The sequence below is a fragment of the Thamnophis sirtalis genome, unplaced genomic scaffold (assembly GCF_051295495.1).
Source record: "Thamnophis sirtalis isolate CommonGarterSnake01/CBP01778 unplaced genomic scaffold, rThaSir2_p1.2 scaffold_9, whole genome shotgun sequence".
Lineage (NCBI taxonomy): Eukaryota > Metazoa > Chordata > Lepidosauria > Squamata > Natricidae > Thamnophis > Thamnophis sirtalis.
Window position 1 is genome coordinate 40,965,589 of NW_028261389.1, and position 25,746 is coordinate 40,991,334.

Consider the following 25,746-nt stretch of genomic DNA (forward strand, 5'->3'; position numbering starts at 1 on the left):
GCAGAGAAATATTGTCTAGCACAATTGCTAGTGTGTAACAGAGTTTATAAATCATGTTTTGTTTGAACCATGATTTATCATATGGCTTAGTTCACCCATATTTTCAAATTACAGAAAATAGTTTATGAGGGTTCAGACATCATTATAAACTAAAATCAAAGAAACTATATTATGGTTTAATAGAGTACATTCAATTCAGCCATTTTCAATAAAAATAAACATGCTATTACTTTTTTATTATGATAGTTAATATACAGTATATTCAATAAAATTAATATTCAATAAAAGATGACATTGAATTCGGTGTATTTGTTATCAATCATTTATTACTGAAAACAAAGTGGATTTTCTTATCTGGCACATAAACAATTATTTCTACAAAAAGGAAACCCTACAAATCTTGATAATTTATACAAATATGCTTTCTCAAAAAATAAAAATTTAATTTAGTAAATTTGTGCTTTTATTTTTAAGCACTGTCTGCAATATCCACCACAAATCCCTGAGCAGAGACAACAATTTTAAACTTATTTGAAAATTGAGAGATATAAAGCCTAACCCTATACTGAAAATGCATGGAAAAACATGATTTTATTTTAACAGTTTGTCATTGTTCAATTTGAGACAAGCAAAACTCCTGTACAACTTCATGGAAATCTAGTGTATAAGAAATGTCATTAAGAATAAAGAACATAAAAAGGGAGATGGTATAATGAAAAGTGAAATGTTACAACTAGGAAGTTGACCTTGCATCTGATGCTGAAGTTTAACATTTCAGAATGTCATGCTAATACAGTTAAATTGCTATCCTATACACAATTCCATGGGGTTCAACCCTCTGAATTTAATTGGATTTATTCTTGAGTATACATGCATAGGATGATGCTAAAAATTCAATCTTCATCATTAATACAGCATTTGGTTTTACAGTTTTGAGAAAATGATGCAACAGTACATTGTTCAGTTAAATAGACAGTAGCTAACATTGCATTTTATCCATATCTGAATGCATAACAGTAAAAATATTGAATTTCACTGGTTAATATTTTAGTTTTTCTATCCCATAAAACAGTTTGTGGAACTGCAACTGGAAAGAAAAAATTGAAAGGTCACTCATCTGCACAAAGCTCTAAAATAAAATAGGCCAATGTAAGAAAACAGAAATTAGAAGGTGGTGCCTAATAATGAAATGTTTCTAACAATGGTACTCCTACTGGAAAATCAAGAAAGCTCAGAGTATCATAAATTATGCTGAGAAAATAGCCCATTGTTCCCTAATAAGTTGACATAGAAAACTGGGGTGACTAAAATGCACAGAATAAATGTGTTCCTGTTTCTTTCTAAACACCAATACATTCTTTACACATTTAAAAGCACACCATGAAAAGCAACCAGAAGACTAGCAACAGTTGTGGAATCCTAGCTAATAACTATTTGCTACAGTTGGCAAATAAAAACCTTCAATAATGCATCAATTCCAAAGTAGCAACACTGGAATGATATTCAATACAAACACTTTTTTTTAACATAGGGAGGATTCTTAAACTTCAATCTATGGATGTTGCAGGATATAGTGCCAGGATGCAAAGGATCACATAACTAGCTCTCTTATTTCTGAAACCACCACCCATGATTCCCATTTTAATTCAAAGTGGCTTTAAGTATGAATTTAGAATTGGCTATGTGTTTCCTAGATGAAAAATTAAGCCAGCCATAGCAAGCCCTTGGATATGTCTACAGTAGCTCTTTGGTGCCAGTCAAACTGATATAAAAATGACTGATGGGTATATATGCCATTTTGAAATTATAGTGTAATTTGCCTAGTTAATAATAAAGGGAATTGGTAAATGGTCTAATTTTTAAATGATGCTTTTATGCAAATCATAACATTAGGCTAAATAAGTTGAAATATTAAACCAAAGAAAATAATGCAGAATTGGGTTAGAATCTGACCACATTTTTCTCTTCATCTATAAATAGTTAAATAAATGCAAAAATAATTGGCAGCTATTGTCAGTCACATAATTCCTTTTAGTCTAACACCTTGTGGATTCACTAAATATTTATTTAAAATATTAAACTCTTTTAGTTTCTTGCAGATAGCACAATATTTTTCACAAACAGCTGGTAAATCCTGCTGCTAACATTTCAAAAATGCATTCACCAAATGCATGCCTACAAATTTGTTGTTAATCCAATGACAACATACTTTGAAAGTATATTTACACAAACTGGCAACCTGGGTATCAGTTTAATGGAGATAGTAGTTTGCTTTGTGTGTGCTTGATGCACAATGCATCATGTAGTCAAGCCACAGGTGCAATCTACAGCATGTACAGATGCAATCATGCTACAAGTGTTTGCATATTTTCAAAAACAATGTTAGTAACATGTTCACCTACACTGTTCTATCCTTTGCTTTCAACATACTAAAAGGCAGGAAAAATTCATGTTTCTTCTTCATATGTCTATCCAGTTCATATTTAAAATGCCTGCGAACCAATGGATTTTTTAAAAAATAAAATACATATTGTTGATAAGAATAAACCTAAATCCATACTTTATATTTCATTATTATGGACATGGCTCTCCAGTTTAACACTGATCTGATATTGGAAGTAAGGCAAGCTGGTTAAAGTAACAAAGCATAATAAAGTTGAAATCGTGAGCAAGATTCAGTTTTCCTACCCAGTGCATAGCTTCTGTTTTAAAGTACAGATCACTCCCGTTTTCAACCAGGGCAAAGCATTTACTGTACAGTGTAGGTTCAGCAACCTGCTGTACTTTTAAAAGGAATTGACTATTCAGGCTCTGGAGCCTAGTACATTACAAGATGACAGAGAGCTTGCCTTAATTTACTTCATTCAGTACTATTGTATATGGTTAATTCTACATTCCAAGTCACCTTCATTTTTCCTTATTTCTATACTTTCAGAGAATCAGCCAGCCAGCCAACCAAACAAGTTACCAATATGCTTTTGCCAGTGAAGATTAGACATGAAACCACATCTTTCATTCCCCCCCCCCCAAATAGTTGAGCTAGTATGTAAATTAGCTCAATAGGCAGGTCTGTGGAGTTATACAATATCAAGACAAATAGCAAACACATTTAGTTTTAGTATACATTTAATGAATTACAGCCTAAGAAAATAAATGTAAGCCAGTCTTTATCCTCTTCTAAATTCTTAGTTTGAGTGGAAGGATGCTCAGTAGGCCAACATGATTTTTCTATCAGAAACCACATAAAAATGACCAAAGTGAGAATGACTAATATGCCCTAGTGAATATGCTAAAGTGGATCCCTTTCCGGTGCTCCAGTTTCAGTTTTTTTTTAAAATTTTCTGGATTTTGGCAATAATTATTAAGTCCTTCATGAAACTTATCAAAAAGATTTTACCCCCTTACTAATTTTCAATTTGAAACATCAAAATGCAGCCCTGTAGGTTATCCTAGCAGCAATTACAACCTTTGACAATTACAGCTTAGTTAGCAAGAGTACTCAACAGAAGAGTGCTCCCAAAATTATTTCGGATTTTTATTTTTTTTCTAAACTCTTTGCAAACAAAAAAAAAAAAACATCACTAACACTTTTTAAAAACCCTGCATTATGTTTTGGTTGTTCTTAAGCCTTGTTTTTCCATAATATTCCAGAGTTTGCGAAGATTTGATTGTGTGATGACATCATCCGGTTTAATCTGAAGGGCATGAAGATAGTTTGATTCAGCCTCCAAAAGTTTGCCATTGAGATGAAGAATAGCTCCCAAATTCATTAAGGCAGCTGGGTACTGGATAAAAAGAAAAAGAATGTAGAAAACATGAGTTTATCTTTCTTCGTCCATGAGTTTTCATCTAAGTAGCAAAATTATTTCCGTATGTTTTTGTAGGCTACTTTTATGGAAACAATTAAGAAACTGGAAGAAGCATGAGTGTTAAATAAGGAATGGGTTGATCAGATGCACAGCACACCTTGCAGTGAAGTGTTCAGATGGAGAACATTAACTTCTTTAATGTGCAAACCACAGGTAACAGGACTTCTTATCACCAAAAGCTGTGCTCCCCACCCACAGTGTCTTTTTTATTTTCTTCTTAGTAGATAAGGAAAATTGGAAGATAAGACTAAATAAGGAAAATTGGAAGATGAAGAAAATCAATTTTATTAGACATTCATTAAAACTTCCTATTTTAGATTTTGGTTCTATAGCAAGCCCAATCATGAGAAGGAATTAGAATACAGTTTGATGAAATAAACAACTGTGTAACTGTTCATGTAACATTCTGATGCCATATACAATATTTTGATTATCATTACTCCAAATATTAATGTTATTAAGAAATCATACTATGTACAATTCAAGAAAACAGGTTAAATATAAATTTGAATGTAAATAATATGTTGCCTGATTGCACCACTGCAGATACTTTGGCAATGTGTCAAATGATTATGTTGAAGTTAGAATGCTTTCAAAATGGTCACATGTTTTATGCCCAGCAGTCTGTAATAGCTTTGAGAGTTTGTAAAAATAATTCTTCAGTTTCAATTATGGTACTCATTAGTAATGCTGAATATTGCTGCTACTGCTGCATCATCAAAACTTTCAGAAATACTTATTAGAGGATCCTACAAAGTCTCCAGTACCTTCCTCTCACACTGGAAATAAGCTTTCTGCTTCTCATCATTTCAGCATTTGGTAACTTTATATTGCTTCAGCCTCTTAGGTGAATGATGCTAGAGCATACTATGTGCTGGAGAAGTTTTGGAGAACATTATCTATTATATGAAGACAGATTTAATTGAGACAATGAAAGAGGGACAATTTCAAATGAATATGAGCTGAAGTAATGTTCTAGGAAAATGATAGAAATTAGTCAGGAAGTTATACAATACAAGGAGAGAAACAGTCAATGACAAATTTATTTTTGGGGATATAACCATGATGGTGAACCTATGGCACGTGTGCCAGAGGAGGTACGCAGCACCCTCTCTGTAGGCACGTGAGCTATCGCCTGCCTCCCGCTGGCTGGTCTTCGGGACCCTGCCGTGCATGCACGGTGGTGGGGCAGGTAAGGGGGCCACATGCACATGAGTGAAGGACACATGGGGGAGGAACATGTGCATGCACGGGATGGGACACATGTGTAGGGAGTCACATGTGCATTGCATTTGGGGGGTTCGGGCACATGCACATGTATTTGTGCAGGCGCAGGCACATTTTGGGCATTCAGTCTGGAAAGGTTAGCCATCGCTGGAATATAACATTTCAATACTTCCTAACAAAAGGACATGGAGTTGTTAAATATGGAAATGATAACTACTATGTCATTTAGCCTAGATCATTATTACTGTAAATTAAAAATAACTAATATTTCCTGATAATTTTAAATATTTTTCCCATCTTTCTTGTGGGCTTCAGCCACAATGATATCATAGGCACCACTGCTGGCTATTAAATACATCAAGAGGGCACCAAGAGGCTGCCTGCTTCTGCTGTAAAGTAATTACTGCCTATCATCTTTCAAATTTTATTTTTTGTGTTTTACAGAGTGTTGTAAGACTTACACTTGTTTGGTTTTATAAAATCAATCCAAGTGCCTCCTGAAGAGATTTATTCTGCAGGGCACAAAATGCTTTTTGCTGTTCTATACTTCAGCAATTCTTGATATTCAGCATCACCAAAGAAAGCCTTTATTGAACGAGAAGAATCCTCAACCTACTAAGAAACGCTGGACATGGGGTATCAGATGAAAGGGAATATTATGATATCCTTCATAAAGTACAGAGTTTTGAAATCACTGATACTCATTGCTTATCTTTCTGTTCAATGCTTAAATGCTTCCATCAGTAATGCAATTGTCCAGATCTACCTTTATTACAAACAAAGGAGTGTTAGAAAAGGAGATCTCTTTCAACTTGTCCAACTCAACAGAATGCACACTATCTGCCTATTTATTCCAAATATTATTTATAAAAATTTAACATCACACCTGCAATGAAAATGCTGCCCTTCCCACATGCCATACCCAGATGAAGCATGAAACTGGCACCTTGTCTAGAGGGTGCTCTTCAGCCAATTGTGCTAGACGCTATTCATGGCAAGCCAATCATTGTTTGAGGTCTGTAAAGAATAAAGGACTGCTAAAAAAAACCCTGCCTCTTATCCTAGTAGCAATTACATGCTGCCACCTGAAAATGAATTCAGCTATTTTCTTTATACATATTTTTTTTATAAAAGACAGATGAAGATGATTTTCAGTATATTAGCTATTGGCCCGGTAATGTGGGATTTCTCCAGCCACAGAACAAATGACACCCTGGCCACGTGAAACAAAAAAACATCCTCTTCATTCATTTCCTTTTGGAGGCAGTGTCTTTACATCAAAAGGAGCCAGCTGGCAGTTCTATTAAGCTTTTAATAAAACTCTTTTATGGTTTTTGGAGAAATTATACAGTTATTAGGTAGGTACCTGAGCACTCATTTGCCCAGCCTGTAGAGATTTATGATCTTTCTCCAAATGATAGCAAAGAAGAGTGTAGTGATAGCAGGTTCATCATGATGACCCAGTGACTGATATTTTTGCTACACTTTCAATTAAATTAGACTTGGGTCAAAATTAGTTCTGTATGTCACTATGGAAACCTACTTACATGATTGGGTGCCTAATTCATATAACACTATTATCAAGTAAGAATAGTACAGAGAGAATTTACACACACACACACACACACACACACACACACACACAGACAGACAGAGACAGAGAGAGAGACAGAGAGACAGAAACAGAGAGACAGAGACAAAGACAGAGACAGAGAAAAGAAAGGTAATTAGAAGACTAGAAACAGCAAAAGTACCTTTTCTCTGAATTCAGCTTTGCAAGTAATAGTAGAAGGGACCATTTTAGGAATGTTTGAAGTCAGAATTATTTAGTTCTCTTCCTGTTATTTTCTGTTATGCCTCACATTTTTTGTCATTTCCCCTTTTCCTTTCTTATTGATATTTTTATATAGTTCTATATAGTTGCATTAAAAACATATAACTAACAGAATGCATTTTCTATCTAACCTTTATTTCATGGTGGGCAACCTATGGACTGGCTAGATATACTTTTTAATTTCCCTCCAAGTTTCTTGCTCAATCTGATTTAGTTTCAGATGAGAATGATTTTAAATGAGAACTGGGCATGCTGGTGGCAACTTACACTTTCTTTTGTTTTCCCAAGTTCCTCAACGCTCTATTGGCATCCTTAACAATAAAATTTCATGACCACAAGACCCATTTTGTTTAAATGAATGTCCATCTACCCTTGAACTGTGCCCTGGGGTACTGGCACAGTTCAAAGATTAATGTCATCTGTTAAACCAACTCTCCTTTTGTGAAGACATAGTCCTACTTATGGGAATCATTTTATGTAAACTCTTACCAGAAAAGTACCCTATCCTCCTCTAGAACTCCCTATTTCTTATTTCTGCCTTGATTATGCTTTCCCTCTCTTTCATTGCTTAAAAATACTCCTCAACCTCTACTAATTTTCATATGGTATTGTTTTTTCTTTAAACAAAATTTACCAATAAGCAAAATAATAACGCTAAAGAAATCCTAACAAAATCAAAAAAATACCTACCTCCTCTATGTGCCATTATTAAAACAGAGTTTGGAAGTGTATAGAATATACTTCTAGTCTGAAGGGTCAACTTGAAATTTTAAATAGCTATATTTCATGTATTTCCTGTTGTCAAATTTTGTGTGTATCCATTTGCATGGATACTGATATGGACACTTTGACAAATAGATTATAAATGAAGGGCTGTATATCTTATTGAAAGTTTGGCCTTGCTTATGTCAATAAATTTAGTAAATGAATACACCTATTGTCAGGGTTACAAATAGCATCCAAAAGTAAATCAGAGTCCAAGGCAAATATTGCTCAAAGTTCCAATTTACTAAGAGAGCTATCTTGGCACATCTGGAAAAACCCGAATCTGAAAGCTTCCCGGTTTTCCTCACCCAGTTGAAAGTTCAAGGTCTTGCCCCCATATCCATAGGTCCATCACATAGTCCAATCTCCCACTGCCATGCTGGCAGTTTCACCCACCCAATTCTGGTCAGGTGCAGAGGTGCAAAGACAAAGGATGACCTTGGCTTTCTAGAAAGAATGTTGTTGTGACTACATAGTATGTGATTCCTTGTAATACCCCCCCCCCCAATTTTCCCATAATAGAAAATGCATAGAAGAATAATAGAAAGTATGGCAGGCCAAAGACCCAAAAGAAAAGATGGCTGCAGGCCTGACACCTATTTTGTTAAAAATAGAATAAATGGAGAATCACTTTATTGATATACTTCAGAAACTGGGACTATATTTGAATATAATAATAACTAACTGGATGATTTTTCAAGTCTTATTGTTGTTTCCTTAATTTTTCAGACTATCCCATGTCTCACAGTTTTAATAATATTGATTCAAAAATAGTATCCACTGTTCTGCTATATTAAATCTATGCACCTCATAAGGATGTAACATTGTTGCGCAATTTTTCCAATTTCTTCAAAAACATTTTGTCCAAAATGATTAATTTACATTGCCAATAGCGATGTAATATGTAACAATCTCTCTAATTTCAATTAATATAATGCAATTTAAGTTCAATGTAGCACTCTATGTGACTTATTTTTATCTTGACTTGCTGGCAACATCCAAAGACAAATGTAAAGGCATTTTATGTTATAAATGTTACACTTCATTTGCCTGCCATTTTTATCTGCTAGTTCATACTATCTTTGGGGTTTTTAGGAATTCTGCTGGCAAGAAATCATAACAGCCATTCCACAAAAGAAAAAGAAAAAACGTTAGCATATTATTGTTCTATGGTTCTTTGGTGAACAAATTTAAAACTGTTCTTTAGTAACTTCCTTGCATTGGGATAGCAGCTAACAAGGAATTTATCATGAAGCCTAAGGACAATTGTCCCATTGTTGTTTTATCACAGGGAAACCAGAGTAAAAGACTAAGGACTGAAATAGAGTTGGCTGATATTGCTATGTCAAGTTAAACTTTGGTGATTACAATGTGAGTAAAAAGAGTATCTTCATAACTTCTACAAATGGTCTATCTAGTACAATGGCCAGAAAGATGTCTTTCAGGGTATTCAGTATTCATTGCTGCTGAAGATAGACAGAAGAACTGGAATTGAGCCCAAAATACAGTATATTTGATGCAAATACAGTATATCATGGAAACAATCTAAATATAGGAACTATGGATACAACGTATTATTTTACTTGATAATAATTTTTGAATCTTCTTAAAAGAAATTTAAGAATTAATATGGAGTAATTTTTTCTACCACAAAAAATGTTAAGCCACAGCAGCCATTCTATATTTGAAAAGGAATAATGACTTCATGAAAATGTGTAGGTTTTGAATACCAATCAAAATTTCAAATTATGTGCATCTGTATATTCATAGCGACTTTGGATAGATTGGAGGGACCATGAATGCTTAACCTTATAGTCCTTTGTTAGCGATAATAATTAAAACATATGACTTTCTGAATGACTTTCCAGGCCCTATCTCTTTTATTTACCATGGAAGCAGATTTTTCTCCAATACACAAAAACCTATCCAACTACTGATTTTTTAAATAGCTTCATTATTTTGTTGGCAATATGGCAATGTTCATTTAAATACATATTTACAGAGGTAATTTCAATTAGTTTAAATTCTTGATTCTGCTGTTTGTTGTTTTCTGCATTCAGTGTGCCTATTTTTTTTAAAGAACAGCCATGAGGCTTTTGTTGCTGAAAAAGATTTAATGCTCTGAAAAACATGGCATCCAGATATTTCAGCTTAATATTAGGGTAGCTCTCCCTCCTTAAGGCAACTGTACTCTGAAGGCTTGAGTTTGCTAATTGAAAACACATACAGTAGCTTAATAAAGAGGAATGAAATAATAAAAGAGAAAATGAAAAAGATTTATCTCTTGGGTGCATCACCAGTCTCAGGGTGGTTCTGCTTCATCTTGCCAATGACCATGCTATTATGTGCTGTCAGGCCTTTTCATCCTCATGTGGTGATAGTAAGCATTTTACTTGAACTTTTATTTCTGCTGTTACTGCCAGGCTGCAGTGTTTGATTTTCGAAAGCAATCAAAATGTCAACACAGTATTTTTTTTATTGTTAAAAAGAACCATGTACTGCCGAATCACTTTGGAATTGGCATTTTCTTTTTGACAGACCTCAATGTGCTACTTTCACAACAGATATGGAGATGTAGCTGTCCTTCAGGTTCTTGGTGATGCTGCTTAAGCAACTGGAATATATTAATTTTACATTCTGGTTGGGAGAATTTCCCTGAGGATGGGCTCCAGCACGAGTCTGAAGCTCAGAAGATTAAACTTCTGGTTCCAGTGACCAACTCAGATTGGATCCTGCAAAATTATTCTGGGACACTTATATTCATATGAATTTCATATGAAGGTTGGAGAAAGCTCCAACTTTAAATAATAGAAAGTCATGCGAAAGAAATGACCTCTTTCTCTTCTTTCAAGTGATTATTATAAAAATGTACTTGCATGATTAAAAATGTGTAATGTTTTGAACACTACTATACCTTGTATATCTTATTCAGTTACAATAAAGTTAGAAATTATTACAAGGGGCTTCTGGACAAGGTATGGGGACTTGAAGATGGCTCTACAAAAGCAGAGCCAATGATTGCAGCAAAGACCTAGGAACAAGTAAATAGACCAATTCTTTAAAACCTCTCTGCATAAGGAGAGAACGGGGTAGCCCACATGTGCTCTGGATGCCTCTCCTGGCAAGAAGATGACAGGATGATAACTACAATATCAGCACTTTCAGTAATCATATGTGCTTCCTTGGATAGACTTTATTTATGATGAAATGACAGAGGTGGAACACATTTTATCTGACAAGACAGAGTACGTACAGAGTGCGGACCTATAAATGACAGACCAAGAGAATGATTTTGAAAAGGACACTTTACTTGATACATTGAAAGAAACTGACTGAAGTTTTAAAAGTCAAAAGGGAAATGCATATGATAAACCAACAAACTGCCTTGGAAAATAATTTCCAATTAAATCTACAAAAGTGGTTTGTTTAAGTCTTGAAAAAATCTGTCGGATGGGATACAGAACAATTGAAGAAAAATCAAAGCCTATGACAATATTTGATTGAATTAAAAGTAGCACTCTAAGAAATAAAAGGAATATAAATGTGGTTCCTTTGTTCTAGGTTAGACGTTTTTATTTTTGTTATTTTTTGAAATGCACTGGCAAATATTTATGGAGATTTTGCTGGATTTAAATATTGATGTTTTATGTATTTATTTTTAGATAACATCTGGGATATGGGATGAAGACATATCTATTTAATCTTAAAGGGGCTGAAGAGTTATTAAATTTGTTTACATTTAAATTTGTTGTGATGAAGGTTCGAAGTAACTTCTTTATATAGTTCTTTTTATTATATTCTCCCCCCCCCCACATTTTTTCTTTCCATTCTTTTTCTCTAAGTTTATTGTATTAGTTTTTAGTATTATAATTAACATTCTTAATGAAATTATATGAAAAAAGAAATTGTTTATGCCAACCACAATTATCAAACAAGTTTTACCTGAATCAAAAGGGACAATCAATGGCTTTTTGAAAACAACATTCTACATACTCCATGCAGTCTACAAAGAATAGGGCCACGAAATTTACATTGGTAGAAAATATGCTGTCTAGGCTGCTCCTATGTGCAGATAATTGCAACCATATCATTCTAACACTGAAAGATCTACAGTGATTGTCAGTTTGGCTTAATTTAAACTGTTAGTTTTACCCTCTAATGATTTAAACAGCTAAGGCTATACAGGTAGTTAGCTGAAGGATTATCTGCCTTGTTATGTACCTGTCTATTAAGTATCTAATTAACAATTGCAGGATAAGCTGCTATAGAACACCACAGCTTGCAGATAAGGAAGATGGTTAGAAAAGCCAGTTCTTCTTTATTCATATTTATTCATATTAAGTCATTTTTTCTTCTTTTGTAAAATACTGCAAAGGAAAAAAATTCACACATAAACATATAAGACCTTGTCTTATCACCATTTGTTTAATGTCTGTTTAAAGTTATGATGGTGCTGAAAAAAGTGATTTATCATTGGTCCTCACAGTTATGACTATTGCAGTGCCCCTGCAGTTATGTGATCCAAATGTGGCACTTGGCAACTAGCATATATGTATGATGGTTCCAAAGTATAGGGTCATATGATCACTACTTGGGACCTTGCAGCTGGTTTCCAAAAAGCAAAGTCAGTGGGAAGCTGGATTTGCTTAACAAAACAGCAAAAACTAGCACAACCCACTTAATGATTGTATTACTTAGCAATCGAATTCCATTCCCAATTGAAGTCATATATTGAAGACAATCTGTATACCAGATTTGATTCAAGAATTATCCATCCAACAATATTAAGTACAGGAAAGAGAGCAGCTAGCTCAACTTGAAAACAAATTGGGATCTGCCTTTACAGTATAAACTTTTTTTCAAATATCACTTTCTGAACTTGCTTTATCTCATGTTTACATTTCAATATAATTTTATTTGTTGTTTAAAATACAGCTGAAATATAAATTCCCAACTTTGGGCAATTAAATATTGATATGTGGTAACATGCAGTCTCCCAAAGAACTAAGGATTAGTTTAGATTTTTTTTTCAACAGCTATATATCAAGAGCTTGATACACAGTGGGGAAAACCCCTAAATAATTATTACTTCATTCTGTAAGGAAACATTTAAAATATTATTTAATTAGCTTTATCTCACTTCTTAAAGATTTATAATCCTTTAAATGATATAGTTATGTAGTTTTGGAAAAAACAAAGCACATATGTGTTCCAGACATCACAAATTGCTTACAATTAAACTTCCCTTTGGGTTCTTTAGCCCAAATATTTTCAGAATTATTCTGCATATAATTATATGCCATATGGAAAATATAAGCACACTTAAATCATTCAATTTTTATTTATGGGAGTCAAGCTGTATCTTTTTATGCCCAAGACACAGTTTAATCATTGGAACATATAAGACCTTTGTCTATATGTTGGGGAGATAGTAAATCACTCTTTACATATGGTTATACTTTGTATTGCATCAGAATTATAATCAACATCAAAGGCAGTTTTGTATCTTTTGTACATTTTATATTTGATGCTAGGAGCCACTGATAAAGTATATATATGTGATAGATGATTATATATAATTACGGTCAATATGGACTGATCTTTCTAAGAGTTGTGATGGCACAGTGGTTAGAATGCAGTACTACAGACTACTTCTGCTGACTGCCAGCAGTTCGGCAGTTCAATTCTGAGAAGCTCAAGGTTGACTCAGCCTTCCATCCTTCCAAGGTCGGTAAAATGAGGACCCAGATTGCTGGGGGTAATATGCTGACTCTGTAAAAACCACTTAGAAAGGGCTGTAAAGTACTGTGGAGCGGTATATAAGTCTAAGTACTTTACTTTTACTATTGCTACTACACAATCATTTTTGCAGAATCTGCATTATGACCTATTTTTTAAAAAAGGTTAGTATGTTTCTGATATGTTTCAATATTAATATTGTATCAGAAGTTTGATACATCCAATAAAATATAACCTCCTAGTAATAGGCTCAGTTACACTACATAAGTGAGTCAATAATACCTGTTCCTTATCAGTTGCTCTGTGAGCTAGTTCCATCATTAGCTTCTCCTGTTCATTTATTGTTAAGTTCATGAGGAAACTGCACTGCCTATAATGAAAACTGTCTGAGAAATGGGCTAGACAGGGGACTGCCAGGACATACCTCTGTCTAAATTCCACTGATAGGTATCTGGAGTAATTCTCTTCTCATTCATTTTTTTCCAATCTGCAGCATGAGCTTTTCTAAATCTGACACTGACTCTATCGCTTTGACAAAGACTGGGTTTGCCCAAAGACTTTTTATCCTACCTAGGCAATATAGCATGATAACAAAGCTGCTTATACAAAAGCTTACTAGAATAAACTTTCTTCATTACTAATTACTATACAATAGAGCCGAGGTGGCACAGTGGTTAGAGTGCAGTACTGCAGGCCACTTCAGCTGACTGCTATCTGCAGTTCGGCGGTTCAAATCTCACCGGCTCAAGGTTGACTCAGCCTTCCATCCTTCCGAGGTGGGTGAAATGAGGACCCTGACTGTGGGGGCAATATGCTAACTCTGTAAACCGCTTAGAGAGGGCTGAAAGCCCTATGAAGCGGTATATAAGTCTAACTGCTATTGCTATTGCTAATATCTTATACCTAAAAGAAACTGATGGGTTTAGACAACAGCTGACCAAGGAAAATGGCTAGGGAGAGATGTTTCTAAATTCCTGGCCTCAGAGACCTAACGATCAACTTTAATGAATATATCTACATTTATCTGTCTGAATTTGGGGCTCTATTTATAGATAATATGTTCTCCAGATAATTTTGATATGGTATCTTTTTATTTGATTTGATATGCTTTTCGTATGATATACCATACCGTATGTCAGGCGCCAACGAAATCAGGAGATCCAGGCAGTTCAAGTGGATATAAAGATTTATTGCATAATTACGTTTTCTTCAAGAATCTGAATTACTAAGGGTTAAGGGAACTTGGCAATAGATAAGGAATTCAAGATGGGTTGGACTTAGATCACTTGTGGGTGTGTAGGGTCTCATGTGTGATTATGCATTTGACCATTCCCTCGGGCTCAGCCTGGTCATCTCCTACACCATACAAGCATATACAAAAAAGAAGAAGAATGTCAAAGAATGGAAGGGAGAGAGCGGGGAGGGGGAGGGGGAGAGAGGGAGAGAGATGGGGGAGAGAGACTGAAACTTTCATTTTTCCTGGGGTAACTTAGTTCCTCCTTTATGCAAGATCATCTCTTTTTCCCTCTTAAAGATGATGAAGGTAATTGCTGGAGTAGCAGTTAAGTTGTTTGCTAAGCATGGTTGATATTTTTTTCTTTATTTACTTTATATTATGTTATTTTTTCAAATAACTCAAGGCAGCAAGCATATCCAATACACCTTTTTCTTACTATTTTCCCCCAACAACAACCCTGAGATGTGAATTGGGCTGAGACACAGTGACTGGTCCAAGATCACCCAGCTAGTTTTCCTGCTAAGGTGGGACTAGAACTCATGGCCTCTTGCTTTCTAGCCTGGTGTTCTTAGACTACCACTAGACCAAACTGGCTCGATTGAATCCTTTGAGGCCAGTCATTCTCTCTCTCCCTTCAACCTGTCTGAAAAGGCTGTTTTATGAATAAATATTGGAAAAGGGCATGGCATGATTGTCATCTTGAACTCCTATAGGAAAGGCGAGATATAAATCTAAAAAATTGAACTATCAAATAATAATCTCTGTGGTTTGGCTGTTGTCAACTTCTGTTCCTTGTGGACTATTTTAATTTAGATTTATAAATATATGAAAACTTGTTTTACCCCTTCTGGTTGTCAGTCCACATAGCAGAAAATTAAAGTACATAGGTCTGTTGATCCATGTCCACATGTTCTTGTAGTGAAGGCTCACTTCCAAAGCATGTTCTGCTTGTGCTTGGAAATCAACCTTGACATACATTTACTTCAAATGTCATTCCAATCTTTAACTAGTAGTTAATCTTGGCCATTTAGCTCTATTTGGATTTTATCAAATAAACCTGCTAGATTATATTCTATTTTACCACGGGTAATTTTTATTCCAGTGACTCAGAGTCAGCATATTGTGTTCATCAGAAACAGAAATCCATACCCTGTGTATTTTCAAGATTAATCATATTCATGATTATTTTTAAATTGATCATGAGCATTGTCATATCATATTCAGAATGATAAGGACTACAAATCAGATATGTCTGATCAGCATATGTTCCGTGGCACTGCTGAGGAAAGTATTTTGGAAAGGTTATTGTTTAACAGTCAGTCACGATATATCCCTTAATCAGTTAGCGAGTGAGACTTCATTAGGATTAATCATGCTGAGTTTGACAATCCTAATTCGAAGAATCATCCCAATACACAATATTTTATGCCTTTTATCTGCAACTATCTGTCATAAGAGAATATAAGCATTGTTGGGTATAGAACAAAAGATCTTAGCATTATTTTCATGTACATACTGTTAGTGTGAACTGTGCTATTTGCATGTGTGTATGATGCTAATATCTGTCTGTCATCTACCTACCTACCTACATGCTGCCTGCTTGCCTGTCTACCCATCTATTATCAATATTCAGCAAGCATCTATCTCCTAGAGTTTTTGGCCTGGACTAAAGTTGATGGGCAACTAGTAGACTAAAGCGCTTCAATTAATTCTTGCAGAGAATTTAAGAGGAATGTTGTGTGACAGCTGCTACTCCTGCTGCCTAAGGAAACAACTTCATTCTACCCAATGGTAGGGTCATTTCTTGGCAAAAGTTGTTAATGAAAGTTGACAGAATGTCAGATATACCAGTTATCTAGTGGGAAAATATATGCAAAAAAATGCAGCATGGTGGTAAAGGAAGAAGTCCAGAAGGAGTCAATAAATACCATGTTTTGTCTTGTACTTTGTTGCATTAAATCCAATACTGTTTCCTTAGCTGTACCAAATATCTTATATGGATGATATCGATTATCCATATAAATATTCGGTGCAGTTAAAAAAATATTAGATTTAACGCAACAAAGGAAAACACACAACATGTCACATGTAAAGAATATTTAACATTCACGTGAGTCCTACATTTATAACAGCCAAAAGTTCCTCAAAGTTCTTTTAATTCATTTTCTCACTTTCTCTGACATGTATGGTCTTAAGAGGTTGCAGCCTCATGCTGACCTGATCTAGCTCTGAAATAAACCTTGGCTGGGCTTAGGTGGGAGGCTTTAGGGAACACCGTGTGTGTGTGTGCGTGTGTGTGTGTGTGTGTGTGTGTGTGTGTGTGTGTGTGTGTGTGTAGACTTGATTGGGAACCAAAATGCTTCCTGGAAGAATGTTTTTCTAAGCATCTGTAGGTTTGCATTCTGCAAGAAAGATGTACAAATCTAAATCATGAAACAGAAAAGGAAAGGGCATATGGATTTTAAAATATAAATAAACACAAGTCAGAAAGTGACATGCCAATTATAAAGAACATGAAATTTATGTACTGTGTAAAAAAGGAGTTTTTACTTTGTGATGAAAACAAAATGGTTTAAAGCAACAGCTGCTTTTCTTTCCTTGCCTAAAAAGAGGAAATGTTCAATTGTGCTGCCAAAACCCATTCTTTGAACCAAAGTGAATGAGTCTCTGTTTTTCTTCCCCTTCACTAATTTCTAATCCATAGTTTTACATGAGATGCAGTAATTTCCCATGTTTCGTTACTAAATTAGAAATGGCAGAACCAATCCTAAGGACTTAGGGGAGAAGGATGAAGGTGTGCTTATTATTTCTCAGTGCCAAGACATGCTTGTTATTGTGAAAGAACTTTCCCAATGAGAGAGAGAGAACACTCAGCTGTGCCCCAAGATCTGAGATCTTAGAATACCGATATAATATTTCTGCACATATACTTTAAATTCTCTGGTTTGCATTCCTTTGTCAAGGTTGCACTAGACATTGTGACATCAAATTATATACATATGTCGAAAGTTAAGCAATATTGCTTTGAAAATTTAAATAGAGCAGTAAAAAATTATATTATCAGCTAGCAAAGACACAAATATACACACACACACAAACTTAAAGCTAGATTTGGTTTCTTGGCACAGGCACCATTTAATTAACTATCGTAAGGAGAATACTGTGCCAATTTTAAATAGCCCTTAAGAGATATACTACATGTGCTTGCCAAGAACCAGGCTTGCGAACAGAAAGGCGAGAAAGACTGGAAAGCTACTGAATAGGACACTTTCCAAACATAACATTGGAACATTTCAATGCTATTTAAGCAATGTATATTTTGTATGCAGTTACAGTACACATAGGTGCAGTTGAGCTCCTGGTCATCACTTTTTGAACTACCAAGTAATTTCTTTTCCATATATATATATGGAGAGAGAGACTTGTAATATACCTGCACGTGGCTTTCCAATTATATTTTCGATAATGGCCAGTTTTTCATGTGCTCTTGTTCTGTTTAATATGGATTTCATTTCAAATTTGGCCTGTTGCCTAATGCCAAAGTACAGGGACCCATTTTGAAAAATTGCAACATGCAGCCAAACATACAAACAAATAAAAACTTAACTGTTTCAGGAGTAAAGTCGAATCGGGAAGGGGGGGGGAACAAGCTTTTTTATTATTGTAAAGTAATAATATTGTAAAGAAAAAATAATATTGGGGAGAATCCAACATGGACAATAAATCACATGATAGGAAAGCACTTAATTTCTTGTGATCAAATTGTGATGAAAAGGCATAAGAAAAATAAGGATGAGTAAAAATAAGAACTCCTCAAAATATGCAATGAAAAGTGACTTTAAAAAAATCAAGTGTAGAAAAATAACAAAATATACATAGCTGATCCTCCCTAATTTGTGGAACTAGATTGTAAGTGGGTAACAACCCAAGACTAGGGGGGGCAATTTATATGACTGAATGCTTATCCATTTCTGTTCTGAAATGGCAGCCTAGAAAACACTTACTTCTAGAACTTGCAAAACAGGATTTAAAAAGAAGTAGATTAAATTAGAACATTAGTTGCTTTTACTCTGCATCAGCCAGCAACAATAGCTTAACATTAATGTATATGCTTTCAAATGATTAATGCACTCAATTAATCCAAAACAAATTAATTAATCCAAAACAAATTGCATCAATAATTTTATTAAGACAGAGATGCAGGCATATTGCTGAACTCTGATAACAGGATTCTATGCTAGCTAGGGCTGTCAGTAATTGTATAACCACAAGTTCTTTATTCTGCTGTTAGCTACAGAAAGTAGTATTTCTTCCCATATTCTAGATAAAGTGAGAAAACAGTGATTTATATAAAGTATGGGAACAATACCTGAGACAGTGTGCGTGTGTGTGTGTGTGTGTGTGTGTGCGCGCGTGCGCATGTGTATCTTAATTAGATGCCTTCTGAAAAATTATGTTTTTATATAAGAAAAGATTAATAAATACAAAACAAGTGATTAAACCCCTTTTCTTTTTCTTCCTATTTTAATTCAAATTTTATTTTGAAGTTCAGTTGAAAACCAAGGCAATCAACTCCCCAGTTTCTACACTCATACTGTGGTGCAACTAATATATATATAAGGATATTTCTGCTTTTGCTTTTTTTTTCTACTTTTATTTTATTAAAAAATATATTAAAGTGAAAAATACAAATTCTTTAAAAAAAACCAAAAAGCCACAAAACATGTTTAAAAAGTGCATCGAAAAACCCCAACCCATACAAACATATTAGCCCCCTAGTTGAATACCGATTACTATATTACAACAATATTATTTTCCAATCCCTTGTGAAACAAGCCCACAAAATTTTTAAACTATTAAAACTAATTGTAATTTAGATCTATATAATATATTAATAAGCAAACAGTTAACAGGAAGAACAATAATAAGAAAGGCAAGATTAAAGTTTCAAAACCTCTGATCAGACTGAGACATCTCGCCCAGCCAACTTGCCATGGCCAACTCACCACGGGACAACTCGCTGCGGGACAATTCAACAAATATAAAATTTAAATTAATTTCAACAGAACTGTAGCCAATAATAATAAAGTCAGTCCAGAAATACAAGTGTTTCAATAATTTCAATGAAAATGTGGTCACCAATAATAAAAGTGCCTGGTTCCGGGTGGTGACGTCACTGTGTCTAGAGCGGGGTAAGGAAGCTCCTCTAACCCCTAACTCTAATTTCTTCGTATGGGCTCACTTTTGAGCACTGTTGATCCCGAAGAGACCAGCAGATCAAAGGGGATATTCTGCAGACGCCGGGGTGGTAAGGCAAATCCCCTGGCAGATAGGAGAAACCCCCCTAAATGAACAAAGAAATATCCTACCATCTGGTTAGGACTGAGCAATGGCGGCCGCATAGAAGGAAGAAACAGAAATAGAAGCAAACGAATTCGGGTGCTTGTTATTATTGCCGACAATCCAGAGAGGAAAGCAACGCGAAACTGGCAAAATGGGTGAGCTGAGAGAAGAAGGAGCCGGGAGAGAGATTGTTTTTTACAGTTTAATTTTGCTGAAAAGAAGCAGTGCAAAGAGGCTGAGTTAGAACGGACAGGAAGGGACAGCCGCAGGAACCTTAAAATCAGCCACAGTAAGAACAAAATCTCGACATGGACTTCAGGGGATAAAATTTGCCAGAAGGATTTGGAAGGTTTAAAGAAGTGACTGAATAATAGTCAGGTTTGGCAAACAGAGTTCCCTTTTTTTTTTTCTGCTTACCAGTCCTTCTGCCGCTGGGTTGAATTTTTTAAGTAGTTGATATTGAACTGACTAGGAGCTTGGAGCAGTGCCAGAGACAAGAAATAGAGGTCTGTCTTTTGCTTCGTGGACATCAACACTGACACCAAGGAGAGAGTGACTTAGAGAGACTAATTATTAGAACTGAATATTGAACAACTGACAAAACTGAGAGACATTTATTGATATAAGAATAGGGTGTGATATATAAATTTATGATATCTACTAATCAAATTAATCAAATAGAATATTACTAGTATTATTACATAGGACTGTTTAAGTATTGAAAGGTGATACCAAGGAAGGATAATTGTAGAATTGTTGTTGAATATTGGTTTATACAATTATAATAATTATAATATATTATTGATATTACTGACAAGGTATAAATAAGGTAAAAGTTATAACCAATCGTGGGCAAGGTCAAAAAAAGGGGGTTAAAAATAGCAACCTCATCAAAATTAGGGAAAAAGACCATACCCAATGTGAGTTCAGCAACGCTGAATATGGCAGAATCAGTGGGACCAGCACCTACGATGCAAAACATGCAATCGATGCTCCAGATGACACAGGAGACCTTGGCTATAAGCCAAGTAGAGATAAGGAAAAGGAAAAATCATGAAGAATTAAAAAAGGAAATGGGAGAATTGAAAGGAACAATCAAAAATGTAGATGATAAAGTTGAAAAGATACAGAATGCCTTAACAATCAACGAACAGAAAATCCAATGTATGGAAGAAAAAATACAAGACTCAGATCAGAAGATGGGAAAAATGGAAATAGAATATAGGCAACTTAATAAAGAATTGGAATTTTCAATAATCCGACTCGAAAACGAAAAAGCGGCATTCTACCTAAGATTTCAAAACATACCGGAAGAGAAGGAGGAAGATCTGAAAGGAAAAATGATTAATATCCTTACTGAATTTCTCCAAAAAACAGAACAAGAACTGAGAGGAACAATTGATGAGGCTTACAGGGTGAATACTAATTATGCAAGGAGACATAGGCTGCCGAGAGAAGTACATGTAAGATTCACTAAGAAAACTGCCAGAGATGAAGTGTACAAAAAAACCAGAGAAGAGACGATTATACTACAGGGAAAAGAGCTGACCATGCTTAAACAGATCCCAAGGAGAATCCGGGAACAACGCAGGCAATACCAATTTTTAACAAATGAGTTGAATAAAAACAGAATAATGTACAGATGGCTGGTACCAGAAGGGGTTCTGGTATCTTGGCAAGGAAAAAGATATAAGATAGAGAATTTAGAAGAAGCACACAAATTCTATGAAGAACACTGTAATAGGGAAGGAAAACAAGGAAGCAAAGAGGAACTAGAATACAGAGGTCAAGTGGAAGAAACATCAGAAGACAGCGGAAGAAGCAGGAGAGAAGAACAGAGGCAAGAAAGAGAGAGAGCAGAGAAGGAAGGCACGAGATGGAAAAGTCAGATACAAACTAGAAGTAAAAGAAACAACCTCAACTAAAGATGGATCAAGAAATAACAATTATGTCGATAAACTTGAATGGACTGAACGCACTAAAAAAAAAAGAGAGAGCCCAGATGTTTAATATTCCTAAGAAATTGAAAGTAGACCAGATATGGGTTAATTGGTATAGATGGATGGAACAAAGAAATAAAAAGCATTGAAAGAATAGAACAACTCTCAAAAATAATAATTATGAGTAAAACAAGGGGGTCATGATTAGTGAAATCAAATCAGGATGATAGCTGGCATATAGACTGTAAAATGATAGAGAAAAAAGGAAATGATATGAAAAAAATGGACTTGTGGAAATAACACCCTCAAGAAAACATAAACTGGATTTGAAAGAGACACCTATAACAATAGAAAAAGAAAGGAAGGGAAGAAGGAAGGAAAGGAGGGGAGGAAGGAAGTAGAGAATACAGGGACGAAGGAAGGGAAAGAAGTGGAGGGTGGGAGAGAGAGAGAGAGAGAGAGAGAGAGAGAGAAGGAGAGACAGTAGGAGAGGAAGAAGAAATGTGGAGGAGAGGTAGGGGAAGAAGAAAGAAATATGGAGAGGTGGGTGGAAGGGAGAGAAAGAGAAGGAAAGGAGGGAGGAAGAGAGAAAAAGAGAAGGAGAGAGGGTAGGAAGGAGAAGAAAGAGGGTAGAAGTAGGGGAGAAGTAAGGGAAGGAAGAAGGGGAAGGAGAGGAGGAAGGAAGGAAGTAGAGAAGGAAGGGAGGGAGAAAAGAAAAGAAAGAGAAAATAAGATGGTGTCATAACAGGTGTGAAGGATGGTAAATAATACATTCCATATTATACCTTATACCCTTTTAAATGGAATAACAATAATATAAGAATGGCAAAGAAAAAGAATAACTATGTGAATGTATACCTATAACTGCATGTAAGAGAATAGATGACAGTAAAAATATAAAGCACAATATAGGTAAATAATACTTGATCATAAGTAGCTAAGTATAAATAAATAAAGAAATGTATATAAAAATGGATAATGAGTAACGAGATTACAAACGCAAGATAGAAATGTATAGAAAGGAAAACACTAACTGCAAAGAAACCGATTCGGAACTGCTGTATGATATATGATGGAACTTATTGTTCCTATGTTGTTTTTAAGTCATGTGGTTATTTTTGTTAATGTGTTTATGTGTTCTGTTGGTGTGTTTATGTGTATAAAATAAAATAATAATATAAAATAATATAAAAAGTAATAAAAGTGCCTGAATGAAATGCTTAATACAGCATTGAATTGTCCTGCGGCAAGTTGTCCTATGGCAAATTAGCCATGGCAAGTTCGCCACGGTGAGTAGTCCTGGACGACCCCCCCACCCATAACAAACTGTTATGGTAATTAACTCATTGAAAATTTACTATGGCATCCTAACTATCCCAGATCATCCCAAAGTATAATTGATTCATCCTGGATCAAGTATCAAATATAATTCTGCTTTTCCAATCAGTAGTAGCTGAAATAGTCCAACATTATCCATACAAAATTATAGCAATTATCACACATGAGAGTTTTTGTTTTGTAATACATTGTCAAAATATTTTGAGACCAATGCAATTTGAACATGATGGTGTCCTTGGACACTATGAATTTTACAATTCATCTGAACTGCAACATGCTAATCCTTAAAGGTGGTTCCCAAAGTTTAAATATACTCCATATGCAGAAAGAATGTACTTACAGTTATTCCCAAAATATTATATACATAAGTAGAAAGATTAAGCACTGCAAATATAAAAAAATTATGGATGATATCTTAAGAGCCACTTGCTGAAAATTAAGTGAGAATGGAGTTTTTAATTTTTTCAATATACATTGTGCTTATAATTCTATTTCAATCCCTGTTAGCTGCCCAGAGTCATATTGGTTAGATGGGAAGCCATATGTCAATATAAATTAATAAAATTTATCCTCTATTCTAACTAACTAATACAATATATTTGCTGAATAAGTGCCAGATATTTTACAAGAATAAAAATCTTGTTAATTTTTTAAAAAAAAATGAGTTCAACCACAAAGTTTAAATTTCAGATGTTACTACATTGCTATGTATCCAACATTTCATGGACTTTATTTTTGATCGATATCAAATAAGTACAGTTAAAAGTCACATATGATACTTTTGGAGATAAAGACATAGACAGTTTAGGACCCACTGTGTTGTTTCTAAGGGACTACTAAGATTCACTATTATGAAATAGGAAACTGAAGTCCAATTAAGGATGTGACTCTTATTCAACTGTTCTTGCAGAGTTACTGTGTTTAAAAACAACTGTCTTTTCTAATCCTCTTTTTTGGTGAGGGCTCCTAATAGCATATGATTACACATTTTCAAGTACTCGTATAAAGTAATCCTTCATTATAAGGTGCAGCCACATGTTTCCAGGCAATACACAGAAGATAATAGAATAATTGTCTTCAATTTTGGTATCCAACAACACCTATTAAGTGGTACATTGCTGGTTCCTTATACCTATCATAAACAATGGTTATTAGCAATTAAGTTTCCTTAATAATTTAGACGCACTTGGAAGTTTTATTAGAACTGAATTGGCATGATCTCACCAATCAAACTAAACTATGAACTGGAGCACAATTAATTCCAAAGCAATTTCTGCTATTTATGATACATCTTTTGATTTTTCTCTGTATTGTATATATTTTGTAGATGGTGAGATGCAAACAATGTGTAAGGTATTTTATTTGTTCAATTTATTTGCCACCCATCTCAGGACTCTGGACAGCTTACAGTATTAGAAACATTAAAATCATAAAATATAAATTTAAAACAATAAAAATGGAAATTACAATAAAAATAAAATTATAGTTAAAAGATAGGGAGGGAGGGATGGAGGGAGGGAAAAGATGCACAGTGGGGAAGGTGGGATTGATTCTGAATTGATCAATTACCTCCAGTGTGATGCTCCCCCATTGAGGCTCCAAACCATCTGGCAGAGCCAGGTCTTCAGGCCCTTACAGAAGGTTAGAATGGTAGAAGCCAATTTCACCTCGGGGGGGGGGGGGGGTAAGATGTTCCAAAGGGCAGGAGCCACAACAGAGAAGACTCTTTTTTTGTTCCCTGCCAGCCAAAATTCAATAATGTCTGGAAAGCCCAGGGGCTGAGATCAATGCAGTCCCAGACCTGTCCAACATTTGCGGAAACAATAACCACCATGGAGCTGTCTGCCCTAATAAAAGCAGGGGAGAATCAACTGATGATGATCAGTGGCGGTGAAAGACAACAGATCCCCTGCATCAAGAAATAGCTGCCTGATCCATTGGCATGCAGAGCAGAGCAGAGCAGAGGGAAGTATAGAGGAGGTCTGTGATGCTGTTCATGAGGAAGCACTCTTGCCCCTCCTCACAAGGAATAGAAGGTGATTTAGATAGATGCAGGGGATGTCAGAAACAACTGTTCGGTTTGGCATGCACTTCCCTGGCCCTCAGAAACCCTATTTCATGGAATTAACATTCGCGCTTCAGGCATGTAGACTTTGAATCTTGCTTTGTGGATTTTGAACCTTGTTTATGGATTATGAACCTTGCTTTGCAAACACTGATCTTGTTTGTGGACATCACACTTCCTCTTTGCCTTGAGGACTAATTCTAGTGACTATTGGACCTATTTTGTGGGATTGGGTTGCATGGACTGTGGGTGGTTGCTTTGGAGAAAATAGAGGTGGAGCTTTGCTGGCACCGCTGGAGGACTGTCTGCTGTGGTGTAGCTTGGCAATAAACAGACTTTATTGGTACCTGCACCTGCCAGCATGACTTAGGTCAGAACACTTGGCATAT

At 35.2% G+C, this 25,746-nt stretch overlaps 1 protein-coding gene across 1 annotated transcript in view; it reads right to left on the minus strand.

Moving 5' to 3' along the window:
• Nucleotides 1–312: 312 nt before the first annotated feature.
• Nucleotides 313–25,746, minus strand: part of TMTC2 (transmembrane O-mannosyltransferase targeting cadherins 2) — a 221,772-nt gene continuing 196,338 nt past the window's right edge. Inside the window, exon 12 of the mRNA XM_087723389.1 lies at nt 313–3,785. Within this exon, the coding sequence (XP_087579515.1) occupies nt 3,606–3,785 (180 nt within the window). The 3' untranslated portion in view covers nt 313–3,605. The remainder of the gene's footprint in view (nt 3,786–25,746) is intronic.